General features: G+C 40.5%; 1 protein-coding gene across 1 annotated transcript in view; it reads right to left on the bottom strand.

Moving 5' to 3' along the window:
- The window catches only part of pdgfc (platelet derived growth factor c), a 69,651-nt gene extending 46,950 nt beyond the window's left edge, over window positions 1-22,701 (bottom strand). Inside the window, exon 1 of the mRNA XM_047352637.1 lies at window positions 21,951-22,701. Within this exon, the coding sequence (XP_047208593.1) occupies window positions 21,951-22,062 (112 nt within the window). The 5' untranslated portion in view covers window positions 22,063-22,701. The remainder of the gene's footprint in view (window positions 1-21,950) is intronic.
- Window positions 22,702-23,151: the final 450 nt, after the last annotated feature.

The raw sequence follows: 23,151 nt of genomic DNA, 5'->3' as shown, positions 1-23,151 counted from the left end.
TTGGCATGAGTGACCAAAGGTTTGGCTATAGCAGCCCGCTGTGTATATTGACCCTGTGGAGCTCCTGACGGACAGTTCTGGTGGAAACAGGAGAGTTGAGGTGCACATTTAATTTTGCCATGATTTGGGCAGCCGTGATTTGATGTTTTTTGGATACAATCCGGGTTAGCACCCGAACATCCCTTTCGGACAGCTTCCTCTTGCGTCCACAGTTAATCCTGTTGGATGTGGTTCGTCCTTCTTGGTGGTATGCTGACATTACCCTGGATACCGTGGCTCTTGATACATCACAAAGATGTGCTGTCTTGGTCACAGATGCGCCAGCAAGACGTACACCAACAATTTGTCCTCTTTTGAACTCTGGTATGTCACCCATAATGTTGTGTGCATTTCAATATTTTGAGCAAAACTGTGCTCTTACCCTGCTAATTGAACATTCACACTCTGCTCTTACTGGTGCATTGTGCAATCAATGAAGACAGGCTACCAGGCTGCTCCAATTTAGCCATGAAACCTCCCACACTAAATTGACAGGTGTTTCAGTTTCATTGTCCAACCCCTGTATATACTGTTGTGTGTACATGTCATTGACTAAATATGCGCTACGACGCGCTCAACTTTTGTTCAGAATCAGCTTCTTATCACTGGTAATGACGTGGCTTTCCTCTCACTCATTCCCACAGTCTCACAGTGCTTTAAACAGTGAGTTTAATAGTGAAGCAGAAATGCTGGGCTTTGTCCTGCCCATTGGATGCTCAGCGTCTCTAGGGGTCTATGGGGCAGTGGGCTGGCCTCCGCTGGCCTGGACGCTCAGCTTCTGCATGATGATTGGATGATCTGTCTGAGGCTGAATCTCTTTTTGATTGACAGCGAAATGAGCGAATCAGCGAGCTTGAAATTGAGCTTCCCCTCCTTGAAAGACCAGCATCTGCCACTGCCCCACACACACCCCTCACTATCCTCAACAACACTGTATCTGCTGTGGACCACTTCCGGTTCCTAGGAACCACCATTTCTCGAAACCTGAGATGGTCCTTACACAAGGACAATGTTTGGAAGAAGGCCCAGCAGAGACTGTACTTTCTGAGGTAACTCAAGAAGTACAACCTTCAACAGGAGCTGCTGGTCTTCTTCTCCACTGCGATCATTCAGTCTGTCCTGTCTTCATCCATCTCAGTGTGGTTTGGCTCACCCACAAAACAGGACAGGTCCAGACTGCAACCAACAATCTGGTCTGCAGAGAGAATCATCTAGGCTGACCTTCCCTCTATCCAGGCCTTATACAGGTCTATGGTCAGGAAAAGGGCAGCAAAAATATCTGCAGACCCCACACACCCTGCATACAAACTGTTTAGGCTTTTACCTTCATGCCGGTGCCACAAAACGCTGTCTGCTAAAACCAGCCACCACAGAGACAGTTTCTTCCCCCAGGCTGTTTCTCTGAAGAACACTTGACAATCAGAGTTTCAGAACAACACCAGGCATACTTGGAATGATCTCACATTATATTCTCTTGCAATGTGTATATATGTACATTTAATTAAATATTCTTTAATTTCCATTTATTATAAAAAATAAATAACACTTCACTGAGAGCAACGTGTACCAGAGTTGAATTCCTTGATTTTGTAACGAACATGGCAATAAAGCTGATTCTGATTCCCTAAAGGTCAGATTTGTGGAGTACGTGACAACTAGATGTCCTGTCGCCAAAGTCTCCCACCTGAGCTGTGGATCTCTGCAGCTTCAGAGTTACCATGGGCCTCCTAGTTGCTTTTCTTATAAATGCTGTGCGTAGCCACTGGTCAGTTTAGGTGGATGGCCATGTGCTGGTATATTTGCCCTTGAGCTGTACTCTTTCCATTTCCAGATGATGAATTGAACAGAGCTGTGTGAGATGCTCGAACTTCAGGATATTGTTTTTTAATCTAACCCCACTTTTAACATGATTTTCTCCCTAACCTGTCTGCTGTGTTCCTTGGTCTTCATGACGCTGTTCTCCAACAAACCTCTAAACCCTTTAGCTGCATCTATATTTATGTTAAATGAAGTGGTCCGAATTCAAATGCACGCCACACTTTTTAGATTTGTGGATGTAAAAGACCTGTATCCTTTTTTTCTCCTTCACAATCCTGCACTACCTTGTGTTGGTCTATTACATAAAATCCAAATTGGATAATTTAATGTTTTTGTTTTTTTAATGTGACAAAGTGAAAAACCTCCTGTGGTGTGAATACTTTAGCATAGCTCTGTTTGTGCTTATTTTGGGTAGTAGTTTAATAACTGGACAAAAAAATTGAGAGTCAAAACACTTAGAAATCAGATTGCCTGTTTTAATATCCACACAGGTCAGTGACTGACTGCTGTCTGATAAATTGACTCCTCTCTGGCCCACTTAGCTCATTAAAAACAACTCTTAGTCATCAGTATCCATTTGTTCTCCAACAGCATATTTCTGTTCCATCAAAACGTAAACATGTATAAGATCTAAAAGCACACTGCAGAAATCCCTATTTTGTTTTTGGACTAATGAGAAGTGGTAAAGCTGAAATCAGGGAACAGGAACAGCTTCATTACCTCCTGAGATAAATGTTCACAAAGCAGATGCCATCTTCCACAGGATGCTCCTTTTGTGCACCCAGGAAATACTTCTTCCTAAAAATTCACATTTAAATTGCTCTAGTGTCTAATTAAGAGACATGGCCAAATGAGAGAATTAGCATTTGGATGTGCTAATGACACAGTTTAAAACAACACCAAAAGTCAAACATGTATTACGACCAAGACATGGTCACCCACCTTAACAGACAGGCCAGGCAAGAAGAGTTTTGATCAGAGAAGCAGCCGAGAGGGTCATGGTAACTCAGGATGAGCTCTAGGGATCTACAACTCAGATGTGAACATCTGTTGATAAGTCGACTTTTAGTTGTTTACTCCACAAATCTGAACTTTTTGGAAGAGTGTTGAGAAGGGAGCCATTGTTGAAAGACACCAATAAACCGTCCTGTGTAAAGTTTGCCACAGGGCCTTTAGAGGGCAAAGCAAACATGATGAAGGCCGCATTATGCTGCTGGGATGCTGTACTTCAGCTGGAACATGAAAGCTGGTCTGAGTTTGTTGAGAAGACTAATTGGTTAGAGGTTAACCCTTAAGAAAACCTGTAAGATGGCTGCAAACATTTGAGCCTTGGGCAGAGTTTCACCTTTAAACCTGACAATGACACTAAACATACAGCATGAGCTGTAATTGAATGGTTTAGATCAAAGCATAGTCATGTGTTACAAGGGCCCAGTCAAAGCCCAGACATAAATCCAACATAGCATCTGTAACAAGACTTGAAAATGTATCTTTAATAACAGTTTGCATACAATCAGACTGAGTTTCAGATAATGGACAAATGTTTCACCTGGTAAGGATGTACCCTGAAAAAACTACAGGCCTAACTGCAGCAAAGGTGGTTCTCCAAACTACTGGCTCAGGGGGAATACTTCTGTATGGAATATCTTTTGTACAAAATGTTAAAAACCATGTTTAAATTTCCTTCCTTCAAAATCAAAATGTTGTCCAACTTTGTGCTTATCTATCAAAAAAAAATCCCACTGAAATACATAAGTTAGTGGTTGTAATTTGACAGATGTGAAAAGGTTCAAAGGGTATGAATACTTCTGTGAGTCACTCATGAACAAGTTACACCAGGGAGTCTCTGTTGGCACTGTTTATACTTTATTTATATTCTTTGAGTTTGCAAACATGTGGGACATGCCTGGACATCACCACCAGGCTTCAGAATCAGGAGCTAGAATTTCTGCTAAAAAAACAAGCCACAACAGCGACCTGCCTCAGACTGCAACTAAAGCCTGTCGACAGGTGTTCAGCCAGACAACATGTTGAACCAACTTTGCTTGTCGAGGCAGAAAATGAAAGATATAATTAGACAAATGGAGCTGGCCATGACACTTCTGCCTTGTCATTGGAGTCTCATTAACAGCAGGGGTAATTTTTATCTGTTGTCTTGGAAACTCCTAATTAGAGGTAGCTAAAGAGATGTGAAGTAAAGAAATGGAGGAGGAGAAGAAGGATTAAGAAAAGAGAGTGACAACTGCCTTTCCAAGAAACTTTCATCCTGCCAAATAGTTTCTGCATTATTATGTCGTTTTTCTCCAAACTGTTACTTCACTGTTTAATTTTTTTTTTTATTCAAAACTCGTGGTAGAAGAGATGCTCATACTTTTGATTTATGTAAATTTTAATTTCAAGTTAATAAAACATTTTGTAATTTAATTCTATAGAACACTACATGTTCAGAACAATGTGAAAAGATTGTTTAAAAAAGTGGCTGGAAACTTATTCAATGCATGGACCAAGTCAAGAATAATAAACTACTTTCATATTTCAAAATATGTAAATACCCATACACAATCCTCAAAACCTGCTCAATGAAGAATAAATGGTTACCTCATAAGCAATGATGTAATAGGAGAAAATATCTACAGTCCTAGAGCAAACCCAAACAATTCATAAAACTCAATTTATTGCTTAACATACAGACAATAAACAATATTTGTCCTTTTTATGCCAGTGGACAACCATGCAAATACAGCAAAGAAATGTGCATCACCTTATCTTGGGAGACTGTTAAAAAGAGTGTTTCCCTGCAACTAAAATGAAAAGAAAAGTTCAAATTTAGAGTTCAAAGTCATTGGAAGACAGGGACCCGAAGTAGAGTAACGCTGTACAGTCCATTTGGTGACACAACCTGAGTTAACGGTAAGCAATATATATCTAAAATGACTTGTTTAACAGACAACCTAAAGTAGACGTGAATGACATTGACTAAAGTTATTCTCTCAGATAGTAGTTGATATTGTCAGTCTTATTTAATTTTTTTCCCAAATCTCATATTAGCCGGGTATAAATGAAGTATACCTACAACTGAGGTTTTTAGTCACTTCTGTATTTTTGTTGCTCCAATAAACCAAAAAAGTCATTTTTCAGACCCATTATCTGCCCAACAATTTGACTTTTGAACATTGTTTTACAACAATAACATCTTGCTGATCAGCACAACATAGCCAGCCTAATCTGAGTTTGTTTTAAGCAGGACTCTTCTGGAACTTTTCTTCTTGCTTTAAAAGTTTAATGTGTTGCATTTTTAAAGGCATCACAAGCAACTCACAGTGCACACAATCACATAGAAAATGAACAAATAGACATTATCACAACTTCAGCAATAAGCTGGATTCCAAGTAACAAAAGCACAAAGGGAGGAAGTACTGAGGAATTGTTCCCAACTTACTGGAAGACAGAGGGCTGAAAAAGTAAAATGCATTCTTCCAGTAATTACATGACTCCTGCCACGTAATATTCTACATTGTACAAGGACAGCAGCTCTCATGCTGTAACAAAGTGGCAGTTTTATATTCAACCCAAGTTTATTCAACCTGCAACTGTGAATGGAGCCCACAACAAGAATCCCAATTTAATATAATTAAATGTTTATAATGTCTTTGAAGAAAGCTAACACTTTAAGATGTCCAAGAACATGGTTTCTGGAGTGCCTAACCTCTTTTTTTGTTTGTTTTTTGAAGATGAGCAGCTCCAGGACATCAGAAGTGATGGTGCTTAAAAGATAAAACAACTCCCCATACAACAGAACAGTTCTGATACATATAAAGTAATGTCATCCTTGTTTTATCAGGAGTTTTTTTTTTCAGTGCCCTTATATGTTTAGACAGCTACACACACACTCTGAAGGCACACACAGTGGGCAAAGTAACTCCAGTTTCTCATAAGGTCTAATAGCTAATGTGCATTTTCATTCCAGCTGGGCTGTAGAAATGGATACCCTCTCAGGGGGGTCCAAGTGTAAGCATACTATGGCAGAGCATTTCCAGCAAGCACTAAAAACCTATTTGTGCTTTGGGAAAAGCCATACATTCTCAAAATAGAGTACATTATTGGGTTACAGGCTATGTATGCCACTGTCATAGTGTCATATACCACATCTCTTCATGTGCTAGGTGACATAATCCAACCATCATGAGAATGCAAACTGCTGGTGATTACTGTGACAGGTGCGCTTTTTTATTTCTCCCGCTAAATGTATCATGGCTGGTATATTTCACATTTACATTTAATAGTTTCAGGACATTCACATTTAATAGTTTTTCTCTCTACCACCATTGGCACTTTAAGATGATAGAGTGGTGATTTGATTCCTGCTGGAGGGAATGATTTCTTGCAAGTTCCCTCTTCTTAGGATGTTCAACTTGAAAAATCAGGAGGATTCTGTTATCACATGCACTGCACTTATTTACATTGCTTAGTTTCCTGACAGAACCTGCTTTTAAGCTTTTAAGATGTTTGAGTACAGCCCAAGAACCAGTTGCAAAATCCTGGAAAGCCTGTGAAATGGACCAAAATAAAGAAACTTTAATATTAAGATGCCCCGAGAGGGGGCTGACCAAGAAAAAAAAAAAGACTGGACTCCATTACCATAACCTTCTGGAGAAAGATTTTTTGGGAAGAAGAGACAAAGATTGATCTAGTTGGCCACAACAACATTCAATTCAATTCAATTCAAAAATATGTTTGGATTGAATTGAGCTTCATGTTTGGAGGAGTCAAGGTGAGACTTAAAACCTTAGAACATTTTACCAACTTTCAAGCACAGTGGTGGTAGTGTTATGCTGAGGGTCTGTTTCACAGCCAGTAGAACTGGTGCACTACTTAAATTGACTAAATTTTTCAACTTCATCTTAAACTAGGTTGAAACCTGACACAGTTGTGCATTCCAGCAGGACCGTGATCTCAAACACACACCAAAACTCATTTTGAAATGAACAAAACAGGCAAGCAGCAGATTTTGAAAGGACCAGACCTCAACGCTAATGAAAATTTATGAGCATGTTTAAAACCAACCCCATTTTCTGTAAGCGGTACTATTTCGGATAAGAGAAGCAGTAAAATACTTAGCCAGAATTATTTCTATGATCTTGTTCTTGGCTTAAGAGTGCATGTGGTTTCTCTGCAACTTGCTAAGTGACATATATCCTGATGTTAGTGAGCCGCTATAAATTTGAAACAAAAATTTAAATGACATGATAAGTGTATGCAAACTTCTGACCTGTGTCTAAGTGTCTAAATTCAACTTTGTATAAATAAAAAACTTTCCTCATTATATTAATTCAAAAAGAGTATTGATAAAAGATTAAAGAATACATCTATTAAGAACTAAGAAGTTCTATTTATATAGCATGTGTAAATAATATTAATGTAAAAATGGACTAAAAGAACAGGAAACAAAGTGAAAGGTTTAAAGTAGCTGTAAACAAAGTTTTACTGTATCTACAGCTGAAACACCCATTTGATCATGACTTGTTCCAAACCAGTTAAAAGGAAAACATTAATACAATGCACTTTAAATGACAGCTAATCAAGTAGAAAGCAGCACGTCAAATGCTGATGAGCTTTCATGCTCCTAATATTCCCATTAAAGCATTTAACTTTCCTGCAATCTGCCAACTAATGAAAAAATCAAATCAATCAAGCAGAAATATATTTGCACAAGTAGAACAAGCCGAGAAAAATACAGATCCTTCTCAAAATATTAGCATATTGTGATAAAGTTCATTATTTTCCATAATGTCATGATAAAAATTTAACATTCATATATTTTAGATTCATTGCACACTAACTGAAATATTTCAGGTCTGTTATTGTCTTAATACGGATGATTTTGGCATACAGCTCATGAAAACCCAAAATTCCTACCTCACAAAATTAGCATATCATTAAAAGGGTCTCTAAACGAGCTATGAACCTAATCATCTGAATCAACAAGTTAACTCTAAACACCTGCAAAAGATTCCTGAGGCCTTTAAAACTCCCAGCGTGGTTCATCACTCAAAACCCCAATCATGGGTAAGACTGCCGACCTGACTGCTGTCCAGAAGGCCACTATTGACACCCTCAAGCAAGAGGGTAAGACACAGAAAGAAATTTCTGAATGAATAGGCTGTTCCCAGAGTGCTGTATCAAGGCACCTCAGTGGGAAGTCTGTGGGAAGGAAAAAGTGTGGCAGAAAACGCTGCACAACGAGAAGAGGTGACCGGACCCTGAGGAAGATTGTGGAGAAGGGCCGATTCCAGACCTTGGGGGACCTGTGGAAGCAGTGGACTGAGTCTGGAGTAGAAACATCCAGAGCCACCGTGCACAGGCGTGTGCAGGAAATGGGCTACAGGTGCCGCATTCCCCAGGTCGAGCCACTTTTGAAACAGAAACAGCGGCAGAAGCGCCTGACCTGGGCTACAGAGAAGCAGCACTGGACTGTTGCTCAGTGGTCCACAGTACTTTTTTCGGATGAAAGCAAATTCTGCATGTCATTCGGAAATCAAGGTGCCAGAGTCTGGAGGAAGACTGGGGAGAAGGAAATGCCAAAATGCCAGAAGTCCAGTGTCAAGTACCCACAGTCAGTGATGGTCTGGGGTGCCGTGTCAGCTACTGGTGTTGGTCCACTGTGTTTTATCAAGGGCAGGGTCAATGCAGCTAGCTATCAGGAGATTTTGGAGCACTTCATGCTTCCATCTGCTGAAAAGCTTTATGGAGATGAAGATTTCATTTTTCAGCACAACCTGGCACCTGCTCACAGTGCCAAAACCACTGGTAAATGGTTTACTGACCATGGTATCACTGTGCTCAATTGGCCAGCCAACTCTCCTGACCTGAACCCCATAGAGAATCTGTGGGATATTGTGAAGAGGACGTTGAGAGACTCAAGACCCAACACTCTGGATGAGCTAAAGGCCGCTATCGAAGCATCCTGGGCCTCCATAAGACCTCAGCAGTGCCACAGGCTGATTGCCTCCATGCCACGCCGCATTGAAGCAGTCATTTCTGCCAAAGGATTCCCGACCAAGTATTGAGTGCATAACTGTACATGATTATTTGAAGGTTGACGTTTTTTGTATTAAAAACACTTTTCTTTTATTGGTTGGATGAAATATGCTAATTTTGTGAGATAGAAATTTTGGGTTTTCATGAACTGTATGCCAAAATCATCCGTATTAAGACAATAAAAGACCTGAAATATTTCAGTTAGTGTGCAATGAATCTAAAATATATGAATGTTAAATTTTCATCATGACATTATGGAAAATAATGAACTTTATCACAATATGCTAATATTTTGAGAAGGACCTGTATGTTTGCATTGGACCTGGCAAACACACCCAGCATTATGTTGTAACTGCAATGCAAATAGTCAGACTGTGAAAATCTGATTAAGAGTGTAGCAGTAGTTCACTGGACTTGCATTTTATGGCTACTTAATATAAAACATGGTTTTATGTTCTCTAATGGCATCCATTTCAAGGAGCAATCAGTACGTTGCACTGGGCCAATTACTGACACACAGGTCGTCTGCAGCCTCCTATTTACTTCTGAAACCTACTCTGGTGGGCTGCACGGTGGTGCAGTTGGTAGCACTGTTACCTTGCAGCAAGAAGGTCCTGGGTTTGATTCCCGGCTGGGAGTCTTTCTGCATGGAGTTTGCAGAACACTGCAATGCCTGCAGGGGTTCTCACCAGGTACTCTGTCCAAAGACATGCCTGTTAGGTTAATTGGTCAGTCTAAATTGCCCTTAGGTGTATGAATGAGTGTGTGTATGGCTGTTTGTGTGTTGCCCTGTGATGGACTGGTGACTTGTCCAGGGTGTACCCCACCTCTCACCCATAGACTGCTGGAGATAAGCACCAGCTTCCTCGTGACCCACTATGGAATAAGCGGTAGAAAATGACTGACCTACTCTGGTCTCTTCGCTATGTGTGTATGTAAACAGTATGAGGCTATTCACACTTCCTTTAATGTTTACTGATGCTTTCTAAAATTAGACTGCTGAATGACGGAGCTTGATAACCATGAAATGCCTCTGCCGCATCAGATGAACTTAGTGGTTTGGTTTTACACATGATGGGTCCTTCAGCTCATCACAGGAAGAGAGAGAGGGAGAAATTGTGAAATAAAGCCTTTTTACCTCAGCTTTGTGACCTCAGAAATGCTGTTCATCAAACATTGTAGATTTAGTATTCTTTATAAAAATCCTATGAAACGGATTAGGGAATATACTGTATATGACAGAGAATATACAGTATAAATTTCATGGCTTTCAGAGTTTTTCAAGTAGGTCTTGGAAATGCATTATCATTGTTTTAAATAATGAATTCACCAAAACTCAAATCAACAAATAAAACAAGGATAATTTTTGCAAAATATGTACTGGTTCTAGAGACTGATAAACATTATAATCATTTAAGTAGCAGACTGCTATCAGTGCGACTATAGCAGGTACACAACGTTTTTTTCTCCAACAGCCCAACCTTAGAACCACGAATAACAATCAGTCCTATCTGAGGTTTGATGGGTCAAATGTTTGGATAGGAATACATTTAGAATGACATTTTTTTTGTTTACAAAACAATTATTACATTTTTGTGCACAATCGGATGAACAGAAACATTGGAAAGTTTCACTGGGAAAGAATGTGAAGAATGCACAGCATTAAACACTGTTTCATCAACAACATGTAGCAAGCAGTCTGTGGCAAATTAACAGTGTGCCACTAATTCAAGAGAGTGTACAAGATGTTCATAAATCAGACCCTGCTTTGAATTTTATTCCTCATCCATCTTTGAATAAATGCTGTTTTCATTTGAAAGCAAATTTCATCATAAAATCCCTTTTTAGAACTTTGTTTTTGGCTTCAGCTCCATGTCACTCCAACACAAGGTCATGCCAACGAGGCCCACTGAATTGAAGCAAAACCTTTCAAAAGACTTAACATTTTTAGTCAACTGTATCACAAATTCTGGCAGCCATTAGAAAGCTGGTGGTTATGGGATAAACAAGCTTTGTATGAAGGCAGAATCCCATTGGATGAGTTTCAGACTCTTGCAGCCATAAGATGGTTAAGCTGCTTTAAAAGTGGAGGCTCCTGTTTCAGAGGAAGCATGATCTGTTGCAGCAAGAGAGGTCATTATTCTTGTCAACAATTAAGGATTGTCAAAACATCCCTACCTTTTCTCGAGCTCCAACTTCTGATTTTATCATTTTTGTTTATATATCTATATATTATAAATCCTTGGAGGCAAGCACATATTCTTGTTCTGTTTGAGCTTGTCCTATCATCAGTGGGGAAATTACAACTAGCTCAAGATCACAATAAATAGAGATTCACTGTTCATTGCAACCCTCAGGCCGATATATTTTCCAAACAACATTCATCACGCTGCGTTCTGCACTCGGATGTTGGAATTTCCCAGTTCCAAGTTGGAAAAACAACTGAACCACCATCTGAAGTCAGAATTCCAACATAGAAAGTCAAAGGTTTGCTGCCAGCGAATATTTTAAATTCCAGAATGGCTTCTATGTATCTAACATGTAATGAAAACTGGTGAAGTGAACAGTTTATTTCCTGTACATGTCTGATGGTTTATATATAATTACATCAGTTGTACACATTGTACTGGACCTCATGTATTTGAAAACATGGTCCAGTAGTGTTTGAATGCAAATGGCCATTATTCTGCCATTATTCTGCTGGGGGACTTCAACGCCCATGTGGGAAACGACAGTGACACCTGGAGAGGCGTGATCGGGAGGAATGGCCTCCCCAATCTGAATCCGAGTGGTGTTTAGTTATTGGACTTCTGTGCTAGTCATGGATTGTCCATAATGAACACCATGTTCAAGCATAAAGGTGTTCATCAGTGCACTTGGCACCAGGACACCCTAGGCAGTAGGTCCATGATCGACTTTTTTGTCGTGTCTTCAGACCTTCGGCCGCACGTTTTGGACACTCAGGTGAAGAGAGGGGCTGAGATGTCCACTAATCATCACCAGGTGGTGAGTTGGATCCGCTGGAATAGGAGAATCCCGGACAGACTTGGCAGGCCCTAGCGCATAGTGATGGTCTGATGGGAATGCTTGGCGGAGGCTTCGGCCAGGGATGTATTAAACTCCCACCTCCGGGAAAAATTTTAGCAGATTCCGGGGGAGGTTGGAGACATAGAGTCCGAGTGGACCATGTTCTCCGCATCTATTGTCGATGCTGCTGCCCATAGCTGTGGCCATAAGGTCTGCGGTGCCTGTCGCTGCGGCAATCCCTGAACCCGGTGGTGGACACCGGCAGTAAGGGATGCTGTCAAGCTGAAGAAGGATTCCTATCGGCTGTGGTTGGGTTGTGGGACATCTGAGGCAGCTGACGGGTACCGTGAGACCAAGCGTCCCACGGCCCAGGCTGTGGCAGAGAAAAAACCCGGGCCTGGGAGGAATTTGGTGAGGCTATGGAAAAGGAGTACCGGTTGGCCTCGAAGGGATTCTGGCAAACCGTCCAGCGCCTCAGAAGGGGGAAGCAGTGCTTTGCCAACACTGTTTACAGTGGGGGTGGGGAGCTGCTGACCTCGACTAGGGACATTATTGGACAGTGGAAGGGGTACTTCGAGGATCTTCTCAATCCTGCCGTCACACATTCCCTAGTGGAAGCAGAGGCTGGGGACTCGGGGTATACTCTTTCATCACCCAGGCTGAAGTCACTGAGGTGATTAAAAAGCTCCACGGTGCCCAGGCTTCAGGGGTGGATGAGATCCGCCCTGAGTACCTCAAATCTCTAGATGTTGTGGAGCTGTCATGGTTGACACGCATCTTCAACATTGCGTAGTGGTTGGGGACTGTGCCACTGGACTGGCAGACTGTGGTGGTGGTCCCTTTTAATAAGAAGGGTGACCGGAGATTGTGTTCCAACTACAGGGGGATCACACTCCTCAGCCTCCCTGGTAAGGCCTACACCAGGGTATTGGAGAGGAGAGTCCGGCCAATAGTCCAACCTCGGCTTCAGGAGGAGCAGTGTGGTTTTTGACCCAGCCGTGGAACATTGCACCAGCTCTACACCCTCTGCAGGGTACTTGAGGGTTCATGGGAGTTTGCCCAACCGGTCCACATGTGTTTTGTGGACCTGGAGAAGGCATTCAACTGTGTCCCTTGTGGTGCCCTGTGGGGGCTGCCCCAGGACTACAGAGACAAGGGCCCTTTCTTAGGGGCCATCCGGTCTCTGTACAAGTGGAGCAGGAGTTTAGTCCGCATTGCCGGCACTAAGTCGGACCTGTTCCCGGTGCATGTTGGACTCCAGCAGGGCTGCCCTTTGTCACCGGTCCTGTTCATAACTTTTATGGACAGGATTTCTAGACGCAGCCAAGGGCCGGAGGGGGTCTGGTTTGGGGACCAGTGGATTTTGTTTCTTCTTTTTGCAGATGACGTGGTCCTGCTGGCCCCCTCAAGCCAAGACCTACAGCATGCGCTGGTGCGGTTCACAGCTGAGTGTGAAGCGGCTGGGATGAAGATCAGCTCATCCAAGTCAGAGGCCATGGTTCTCGACCGGAAAAGCGTAGCTTGTCCTCCTCAAGTTGGAGGGGAGTTCCTGCCTCATGTGGAGGAGTTCACGTATTTTGGGCCTTGTTCACGAGTGAGGGGAGAATGGAGTGGGAGATCCGTAGACGGATTGGTGCGGCTGCCGCAGTAATGGGGACACTATGCCGGTCCTTTTTGGTGAAGAGAGAGCTGAGCTGAAAAGCGAAGCCCTCGATTTACTGGTCGGTTTACATTGCTACTGTCATCTATGGCCATGAATTTGGGTCATGACCAAAAGAACAAGATCCCAGATACAAGCGGTTGAAATGAGCTCCTCCATAGGGTGGCCGGGCACTCCCTTAGAAATAGGTTGAGGAGCTCGGCCACATGGGAGGAGCTCGGAGTACAGCCGCTGCTCCTCTACATCAAGAGGAGGCAGTTGAGATGGCTTGGGCATCAATACCGGATGCCTCCTGGATGCCTTCCTCGGAAGGTGTTCCAGGCACGTCCCACTGGGAAGAGGCCTAGAGGACAGCCCACGACACGCTGGAGGGACTATGTCTCTCGGCTGGCCTGGGAACACCTTGGGCTCCCCCCTGAGGAGCTGGAGGGGGTGTCTGGGGAGAGGGACATCTGGGTGTCTCTACTGAGTCTGCTGCCCCCGCGACCCGGTCCCGGATGAAGCGGAAGACAACAAGTACAAATATGAGTTATTTTGGCCACTGATCGCAATAATCAGCAAATCCCACTCATTTACCAACTTGTTTAAGTTGGTTTTGATATTATTTTTAGAGGTCCAACTTCTAAGGGAAAGTTAACATAGTATTGTTCAGCTTTTTGAAATGTGTTATGGTGCTCCAATTTAAACACTTGATTCTTTAAGTTGTTTAAGCAAAAGCATTAATATATTTCTTTTGGTAGAAATACATTTCCCACATGGGTCAGGTTTAATGACCCTTAAAGTCCTCAAGTTGACAGGCAGCAAAAAAGAGAAAAAATTCAGTTCGGACTATTAGTAGGCAGATTAAGGCCAACCATAAGTCTGAGAAGAGATTACATTACCTTATAAGAAAAGTGAAGAAATGTATAAAAGTATTTAACAAGTAACAATAAAAAAAGCTATGAATAGGAAATAATTATGCCAGCTTGTAACATGCTTAAAACCCTTAAGTAGTAATAGTTCAGAAAGTGAAGCTCAGAACACCTGCGCACCACTGAGGGCTTAACAAGAAATAAAAAAAACTAAAAGAAAAATGTCATGCCAAAATAAAAAATGTGTTTTAAAACAGGCAACTTTTTCGCACCAACATCAAGATTAGATTCAGAGTTTCAGACACAGTTTTACTAGTGGGCTTAGACCGATCTGAGACGAACCGATAACAGTACATACAGGTAAAAGCTGCTATCAAACACAAAATATGGTTAAGGTTGGGATATCCTGATCCAATCCCACGTATAGGTTCAGGTCTCTATCATGACATTTTTAGATGATCAGTGTTAGGAATCCCAGATAAAACTCAATCCTGATACGGGTTGCTGGTTTACTTTCTGTTGTTGTGTCAGCCTCACACCAGAAAAGACGAATGTGGGCATGTTTCATATGGTCAATTTTTAACAGCTCATTTTCATGTGCACAGCTAGCTAAACTGTAATATCTGTCTGTCTGTCATGTGACCTGCTCTGCTCGCTGAACTCAGATATCCACAGCAGAAGTTGTTCCACAGCAGAATATTTTCCAAAAGTTTTATCCACACGCAATTAAGTGGAACCACATTGAAATATAATACTAGCCTAATTTTATCGTATCATATCAAAACAGAGAATAAACATGCTAGCATTAGCCTACCAAACATTTTAGCAAACAGCGCTGCATGAAAACAACAGGAGCAAGACATTAGTTATAGAAGACAATAGCTCTATGTAATTTTAGTAGGGAACAGAGTATAATCAAATCTAATTTCATGTTCTGTGCCTTACTAAAAGTAAACAGCTTTGGTTTCATCAGCCAGTTCATCTTCCTGCTTGTGTCTGGACTGGTTCTGTATATGGGTCGTCCAACCACAACTCACGATAGGGTTGCTGTGTTTGGATGTTGTTCTGCCAACTTTTTGCAACAAACATAAAATAACCCTTAAAATTGTTTGCTCACTGGAGACCAGGGTAGATCTATCCCAGAGCATCGCCTTCCCACACACAGTTTGGCAAACATTAATTTACTATGGCACAGACAAAATGTGTGTGGACTCTATTCTGACATTATAAGTCAAACATTTGACCCAGTCTCGTTAAAACTCCTGATTCTGGGACAGCTGGAGTGTGGGCTGCCTTAAATGACAAGCAGCAGGCATACTTGCTTTTCCTGGCAAATACAGCATTACATGTTCAAATAGTGCTGACAGGGAAAACATAGATACTTTAATAGATGGTTTTATAATGAGGTTTTATGTGAAAGTACACACACAGGGCTTCCTGCATTGAGTAATCTCTGCCATGGCTGGTAGTTCCACAAAGAATTACAAAAAAAGATTTTCATTTTGACATAAATGGACTTTTATGTGATTTTTGGGAAATGCAGGATGTGTTGGATATCCATGAGAGTAAAAGTAGAAAAAAAAACATATTTATAAACCAGAATATTTATTATTCTTCTGGGAAGATTTGTGTTAGACCTGTCTTTGGGTATGTGGTTTTTAATCTGACAACCATCCTAAGTGGCTGTAGCCCATTTTGCCTTCCACTGACTTCATCGAACGTAGAAACCTTCCATGTTCTTGGATGGCTTTAATTCAGCTAAGCATTCTCATTGCCATAAAACTACTCAACACAAAATTCATTCATTCTAGCATCAAAGGGAAGATAATTCTAAGCTATTCCATTAAGGTATGTTCAGGAAAAACCTAAACTGTGTTAAATAATGAATGGAGCTACAAAGCCAAAGTAGTTTAATTTCACCAGTTAAAGAGCCAAACTGCTTTAAAATTAAATCATAAAGTTAAGCACTAAGGAGGAAAACACTTAAAATAACATGGATGAAATCTGAATGCCAGCTGGCTACTTTTGTCGCAGCTGACAGAAGAGAGTTGAATCTATAAAAAACACTATGTTTGCTTTGAGCCAAACAGATTTTGTAACAGTTGGCTAGGAAGAAAATAATTATAGTTTTATTTTCTATGCATACATTCAACAGTGTAATATAAGGTGATGAATAAGTGTTTGCATTTATAAGAGAGCATTTCTGTCAACATAGAAACTTAAACTGTGACTGATGAATAAGTCAGAGCATCTCCAAAACTGTATCTTGGATGGGAGAACCTGCACCATATTGCTGTCGGTAGTCACAGTGTTGCTTTATTTGTGTTTATATAAAGACAACTTCACTGGTGACCAAAATGACTCTTACCATAGTGGTTTTCTGTAAGTTAACTGAGTGAGAGGTTGTACTACATTTTACATTACAACAGTTATGAGTCCACAACAACTACCCTTAACCTATTCTTGTTTTTATTAAAAAATCACCACAGAAAAATTGTGTTTGTTTACATCATAATCTAATGAATATACAATGCACCTCTGTCCTTAAAGTATGCATACATGGAACAGTGCTCAGGTTCCCCATATGCCCGTGACCCTCATTAAGTCCTTCCCCCTAATCTTATAACTTTTAGAGGAACAGCAGTTCCTGTGATCACTGGCAGGACCAGTGGGCTGCAAACATTCCTCTATTGGATCAGGGTGTAATATATTGGAATATCACAGATAATTCTCATCTTCGGTAAATATCTCCTGCTGGATTTCTCTGATGAGATCTGGGCCTGTGCTGATGACTGGGTAAGGCAGGAATGAATACACTACCTTCCACAGTAAACACAAGAGAAACCACTTGTCTCAGAGAGGTGATATGAAGAGGCGCCCTCTGAGATGACCTGCCTGATTGGGAAGCTGAGATCCATTCTCTGCTGGATGTGCAGTCTTGACAACTGGTGTCTCCACCAGCAAATCATAGCCTACAGTAATGTTAGAGGGCACAGTGAACTCTAAAGCATTAAGAAAAGCCATCATAGCTTAATAGCAGACCCTTATAAAGGCCAGGAGGTAATAAACTTGAAATCAGGTTGAAGTGTAGCTTTATTAAAAACTATTTGTGAAGATGACATGCATTGATTTAACCCCCTACAGCTTTTAAATAATCAAAATATTCATGCTTATCATGTTCCTTGTCTAATATAAAATACATTTTATAGAAACACATAAAGAAGATTTCCTGCAACTGGCTGTAGAAAATAAATGATGTCTCTCCTATGGCTTCAAGCTTTATTAAAGGGCCAACAGTGTATTTTTGCCCACTGGTTGGGGAAATGTATCCCTACCAAGAAAATTCCTAAATAATTAGCTTTTGAATAAAATCATACCACAACATGTTATTCTTTGTTCCAGTGGTGATAAATTTAGGTAGGTTTGCTGTGACTTGATAAAACTGGAGGTCGGGTATCTGAAAACCAATGTTATGTGTAAACATTGCACTTATGTCTATGAAGGAGAAAATAGTGGAAAGGTGGACAGACATACATAATTTAAATGATCCAGTAGGACTTTGTGTTTAAAGCTAAGCATAGGCTAAAATGTTGTCTTTAAAATGCAAGTATTTCCTGTTCCATATTGCCTGCAGCGCACAGCAGATAATTCTGTCAGTGCCAGCTCAATTTTACTATCTAAGCATTGGTAGCATTCTAAGCATGCAACCAACAGCGGAAGAAATGCTTTGGGTAAATTAACCAAAAGCTTAAATTAAGTAAAATAAAACTTTGATTGATGTGGCCGTTGTAGCCTGTTGACTTTGGACAATTATGTAAGACAAATAACAATAAAGAATAACCAAAAGGAAGCAGAAGGCTAAAAGATAAGCATATTAAAAAGGAAACAGATGTCAAATGAGTTATCAAACTGTTATTCCTAAGACTTCACATGCGGACATGTTACCAAAGCCTACTATGATTGGTATGTGCACAAAGTATCTTGACATTATGGTCACATTAATATTAAATGACAACATCAAACACATTAGATATCATTGTACTGGTCTACAAGAAACAGCTCATCATAACAGGACTAAGGTTGAGTGAGGCATTAATGCTAGTTCTATTTTACTTTGGCATTCTTGTTTATTCACCTATTACTTTCAGTTTGACCTACTGTGTAGCAAATATGCTTTGATCTAAACCTCAAGGTCCAATGTGCAGCAAGCTGTAGATGTGCCCCTGTTCTAAGCCAGCTAATTCAAATGGTTGAATTACCTCCCCAGCATGTCATCAAGTTCTGTGGAGGCTTGGTTATGAGCTGCCAGATGTGTTAAACCAAATCTAAGACATAAGAGACATCACCTTCCCTGTACCTGCAGAGGAAAAGCTGCCCCACAGCATGATGCTGTCACTACCATGTTTCACAGAGGACATGTGTGTTTAGGGCAGAGATGTTTACAAGTCATTCCACAATAGTACTGTTTTTCCTTATGTCTAAAATATTACATGAACATTTAACAATTAATTTACCATCCACAAATCTGCTAAATGCTGCCTTATATTATTTTAATAATTGTTCAAATATAATTTACCCCTTTAGAGATACAAACAGGCATTTATGTTCTTTGAAAAAAAATACAAAGAAATTAAAACCTGTCAATGTTGAATTTCAATATTAATCAAAGTGTTTGATTCATTAGTGAAATAATTTTTCTAAATTCATATTTCAAAATTGTGTTCTCAATTCTAAGTGTTAAAGTTCTTCAAATGAAAGGTATACATTACAGCATAATGAAGGAGGCAATGTGTAGTAAGTAAATAAATGAGTGTTAAACTTCTGAAGTAGAGATGCACCATGTGGCGTAGCAGTAGAGGGCACGACCCACATACGGAGGCTTCAGTCCTCAACGCAGCCATCCCAGGATGGAGTCCCAGCCTGGACATCTATACTGTATGTCTTCCCCCTCTTTCCACTTCCTGTCTGCCTACTACGTTCTGAAATGTTCCAAAATCATTGAATAAAGCATTGACTTTGGAGCAACATCAGAGGGTCACATTATGAGTCAAGTCTAAGTTCAGTCTTAAGTCTTATTTTTTGGGACTTAAGTAGGAATCGAGTCGTAGTCTCAAACTTGAATTGCCATCTGCCACATGTTTGCTTTGTTCCTTACATGAATTGACCTTTAAACAGAAAGAATTATATTTAGGAGCATCACAGGAACAGAGGCTAATAACCGATTTTCAAAATCATATAATATTTCCTTCTGTGTGTTGGTGTATCACATAAAATTCCAGTAAAACACACAGATATTTGTGGTTGTGATTTCTCAAAATGTGAAAGTTAAAAGGGTATGAACATTTTTGCAAATTGCTGTGAGTCTAAAAGACAAAACAGTACTATCCATGCTGCAGCATGTAGCCCAGTAGGAGGGAAACACAGTGTATTCACAGATCAAAATTATAGGGTGGCATTGGAATTGACACTGAATTTATGCTGATTTTTTTTAACATTGTTGGCTTAGCTATCTTTTCAAAACCTTTTAAAATGTTGGTTTTGGAAGTTTTAACCAAATTCTTAAATAAATAGAATATTTTAATCATAAAAACATAAATTCCAGAATATGAAAAGATGCTGTGGTGTTGATCTAGCTGGAGGACCTATTTCAATTTGCAAACTGTGCACAGCAGTCGTGGTCTTCTGATGAGAATGAGATATAACTTTTTTTTTTACTTCTGTGTATTAGCCATGCAGTAAACACATGAAAATGCCATGTGCAATATTGAATTCCCAATGCTGGTGGAAGTAAAGTGTTTATTTATGAGCACAATGTGCACAGCTTAGACTGCAGAGTTAGTACCCATTTCTTTCTTCAGTGTTGTCAAAATAATTTACTGTGACTGATGGTTTTCATCACAGCACTTGCTCTCAGCTGGAGATGTTCCCATCTGATATCTTATGGAGTCATCAGCAGCCACTTGCCAAGTTTAATACGACTGGGGACTGTAACTCTCAAGGCAACTACTACTAAACATGCCAGACAGGTTTGGCGCTCTCCCCACAATCAGATGGATATCACATTGTGTCTCAAAGCGTCAGAAATCAAGTGAGGCAGCTGAGTGAGCATCCAGACACCTGTTAAAGGTCACAGACGACCTCTCCTCTACCAAAGTGAAACCGATGTTCTCGACCTTTTATTCCACTCTCATCCTTGTTGTTTTCCCTCCCCAGTTGTCCTGATTAAACGTGAAACTCCCTCTGAGGGGCTCTGATTTCCTAGCCCTGACTGTTACTGTAGTGAAGACAGTGTTGCATGTCTTCACACACAACCAGCCAAACCTTCCGGCTGTTAAATGTTTGACATATCTAAAAGATAACGGTGTATTGGAACTTTTTTCATCCTACACAATAAACATGAAAACCTCTAATAGTAGACTATTTATCTTACTCATTTGATATGCAGTGAAAGTAAGTTTAACTTGTTAACAGTAAAGTATTTAGCCACAGTTACACTTTTGGTTGAAAGATTTTGAAGCTGTAAAGTACAGGACTTTCTGCGCAAGGAATAGAACCATCCCGCAGTCACAAAAGTCACTAAAACAACAACAATAATTAATTTAAGTTGTTATTGGTGAAATACTGAGCTAGATGGATAAAAACGTGTAATGGCTTACTGCCACATTTCACACCTCACTGAACATTCAGCCTTGTTGTAGGACTCTGTTAATAATTGAACCTCTCAGCCTTTTACACATAACTGGTCATTAGTCGTTTGCTTTATTAACCATAAAACCAAACATGTTACTGATTTGTTTTGTCACAGCAGCATCACATGCTTTCTTTAGGATTTTTTTCAGGTTTTCAACATGCACACTACTGTGGAGAAAGTTTCAGGTCGATACATTTTCTAATTAAATGTCATGACTGTCAGTCATATAATGTCGTGATGAGCGCTAAAGAAGTTGTGTGTAACGTTTTGATTAAGTTCTTAAACATGATTACTTTCTGCAACCACTGCTGCACACTCCCAAGTCCTCAAGCAACAAAGAACGTGGTTGTCAAATTTCCCATGACGACAAAATATTCATCCAGCTTGAAACAATCTTGCCCTTAACATAAGTTGAACGTGAAACCCTGAAAAACATAATTTCTGCATTAATGCACTTGATCCCAGTCAGTTCAGTAGGTAAGTAAATTACATGGCCTTGAGCGATTTCTGTTGGATGAATAGAGCCTTTTTTTATCCTCACAAGGAAAACATTCCCCAGGGGACGTGGAATTTCAGCAGGGTTTCCCCTCTTAGGTATATGCACGGGTAAACTTTAAAGGTAAAAGGTAATTTGCAACTTCCCATCCTGGGTAATGCTGTTTGAACTAACTCAAATGCGACCTTTCACACAATTTCAGATGTGAATTTTGAAGTGACTTTAAGCCAAGCAAGAATGAATCCTTTGTTATGGGCGTGTGAGAAGCTTACAGAGCAATGTGCACATTAATACCTTTAAAAAAAAAATAATAATAATAATAAAACTTACCGTTTGGCTCCTTTATACTTGAAAGTTGAAATTTGCTGACATCACTGGATTCGGCTTCGGTGCCATATTGTTGGAGAAGCGATGCAAGAAGGAATATTAATAAAAGGATCATTTGGATGAGTGGTGGCTGGCGATCACAAAACTGTACTCTGGTCTGGATCACCACAAAAACGCTTAATTAACGGGACACAAATGCTGTTTTGGACACATTTGGGAAGTATAAGCGATGAGTAAAATCCGCATAATCTTAATAATCAGTTTTTCTTCATAGAAAAAATTTTTTAAAAAATAACTGATGAAGGAGAACAAATCCTCTCAAAGGTTTCCAAACTTGTTTCTGCTGTGCAATGCGAGGGCGCACCTGTTGGCTCTAAGGAAAGTCGAATACTTGTGCTGAAGAACGTTTAGGCAACTGAAATCCCGGCAACGTGGTTGGAAAATTGCCTTTATGCACGCATATCATCTATGGTACAGGATGATCAAAAATACACAGATGCATTTCGGCTCAAATGCGCGCTCATGGTGAGCTCTACTCTCCGTCATTTAAATCCCAGCAGATCTTTACGCATTAGATCCAAAGCTCTCACACACAGAGAGCGGGCGAGGGAGTCCAGCAACCTGATACAGTCCGAGCAGAGAAAACTATCTGCAACGCCGAGACCAGATCTGTTGTCTGGCGCAGTTAAGAGTCATAAGTTAAGAGACTGAGATAAAATATCGCTGCGCGGACGGGGTTGGGTTTTCGGAGACTGGCAACTGACGGCACAACAGGTGCTGCGCATAAGGCACAACTTTCCAGCCAAGGAAACTCCCCTGGATGTTAACCATTACGTTGCTGTCTGGTTGTATGAGGTCCTTTGCACTCCCATTAAGTCCTCCAAACGCCTTTTTTCCACTATTTTCAAGTTTCATGGTTTAAACAGAGCAAAGCCACCTCAGTTTGCCCATCAGAAAAGAGATGGGATCTAGCTCTTGGAATCTACTGATTCATAAATCAATACCAAGAACAGTTTAAAGTCTTTTTTCAGTCGAAATGAAGAAATAAAAGTATACAGAAACAACGCGGTACAATAAATTAATACAAATTTAAACAAAAGCTACTGAATAAAACAGTATAAAAACATCCTCACGTATCTCGCCTTGTCGCAAGAAGCGTGAGGAAACAAACATAATGAATAGTTTATTCCACTGTGTTTAAGGC

Source organism: Girardinichthys multiradiatus, chromosome 23 (genome assembly GCF_021462225.1).
Source record: "Girardinichthys multiradiatus isolate DD_20200921_A chromosome 23, DD_fGirMul_XY1, whole genome shotgun sequence".
Taxonomy (NCBI): domain Eukaryota; kingdom Metazoa; phylum Chordata; class Actinopteri; order Cyprinodontiformes; family Goodeidae; genus Girardinichthys; species Girardinichthys multiradiatus.
This window is presented reverse-complemented; position numbering and strand designations above follow the sequence as displayed.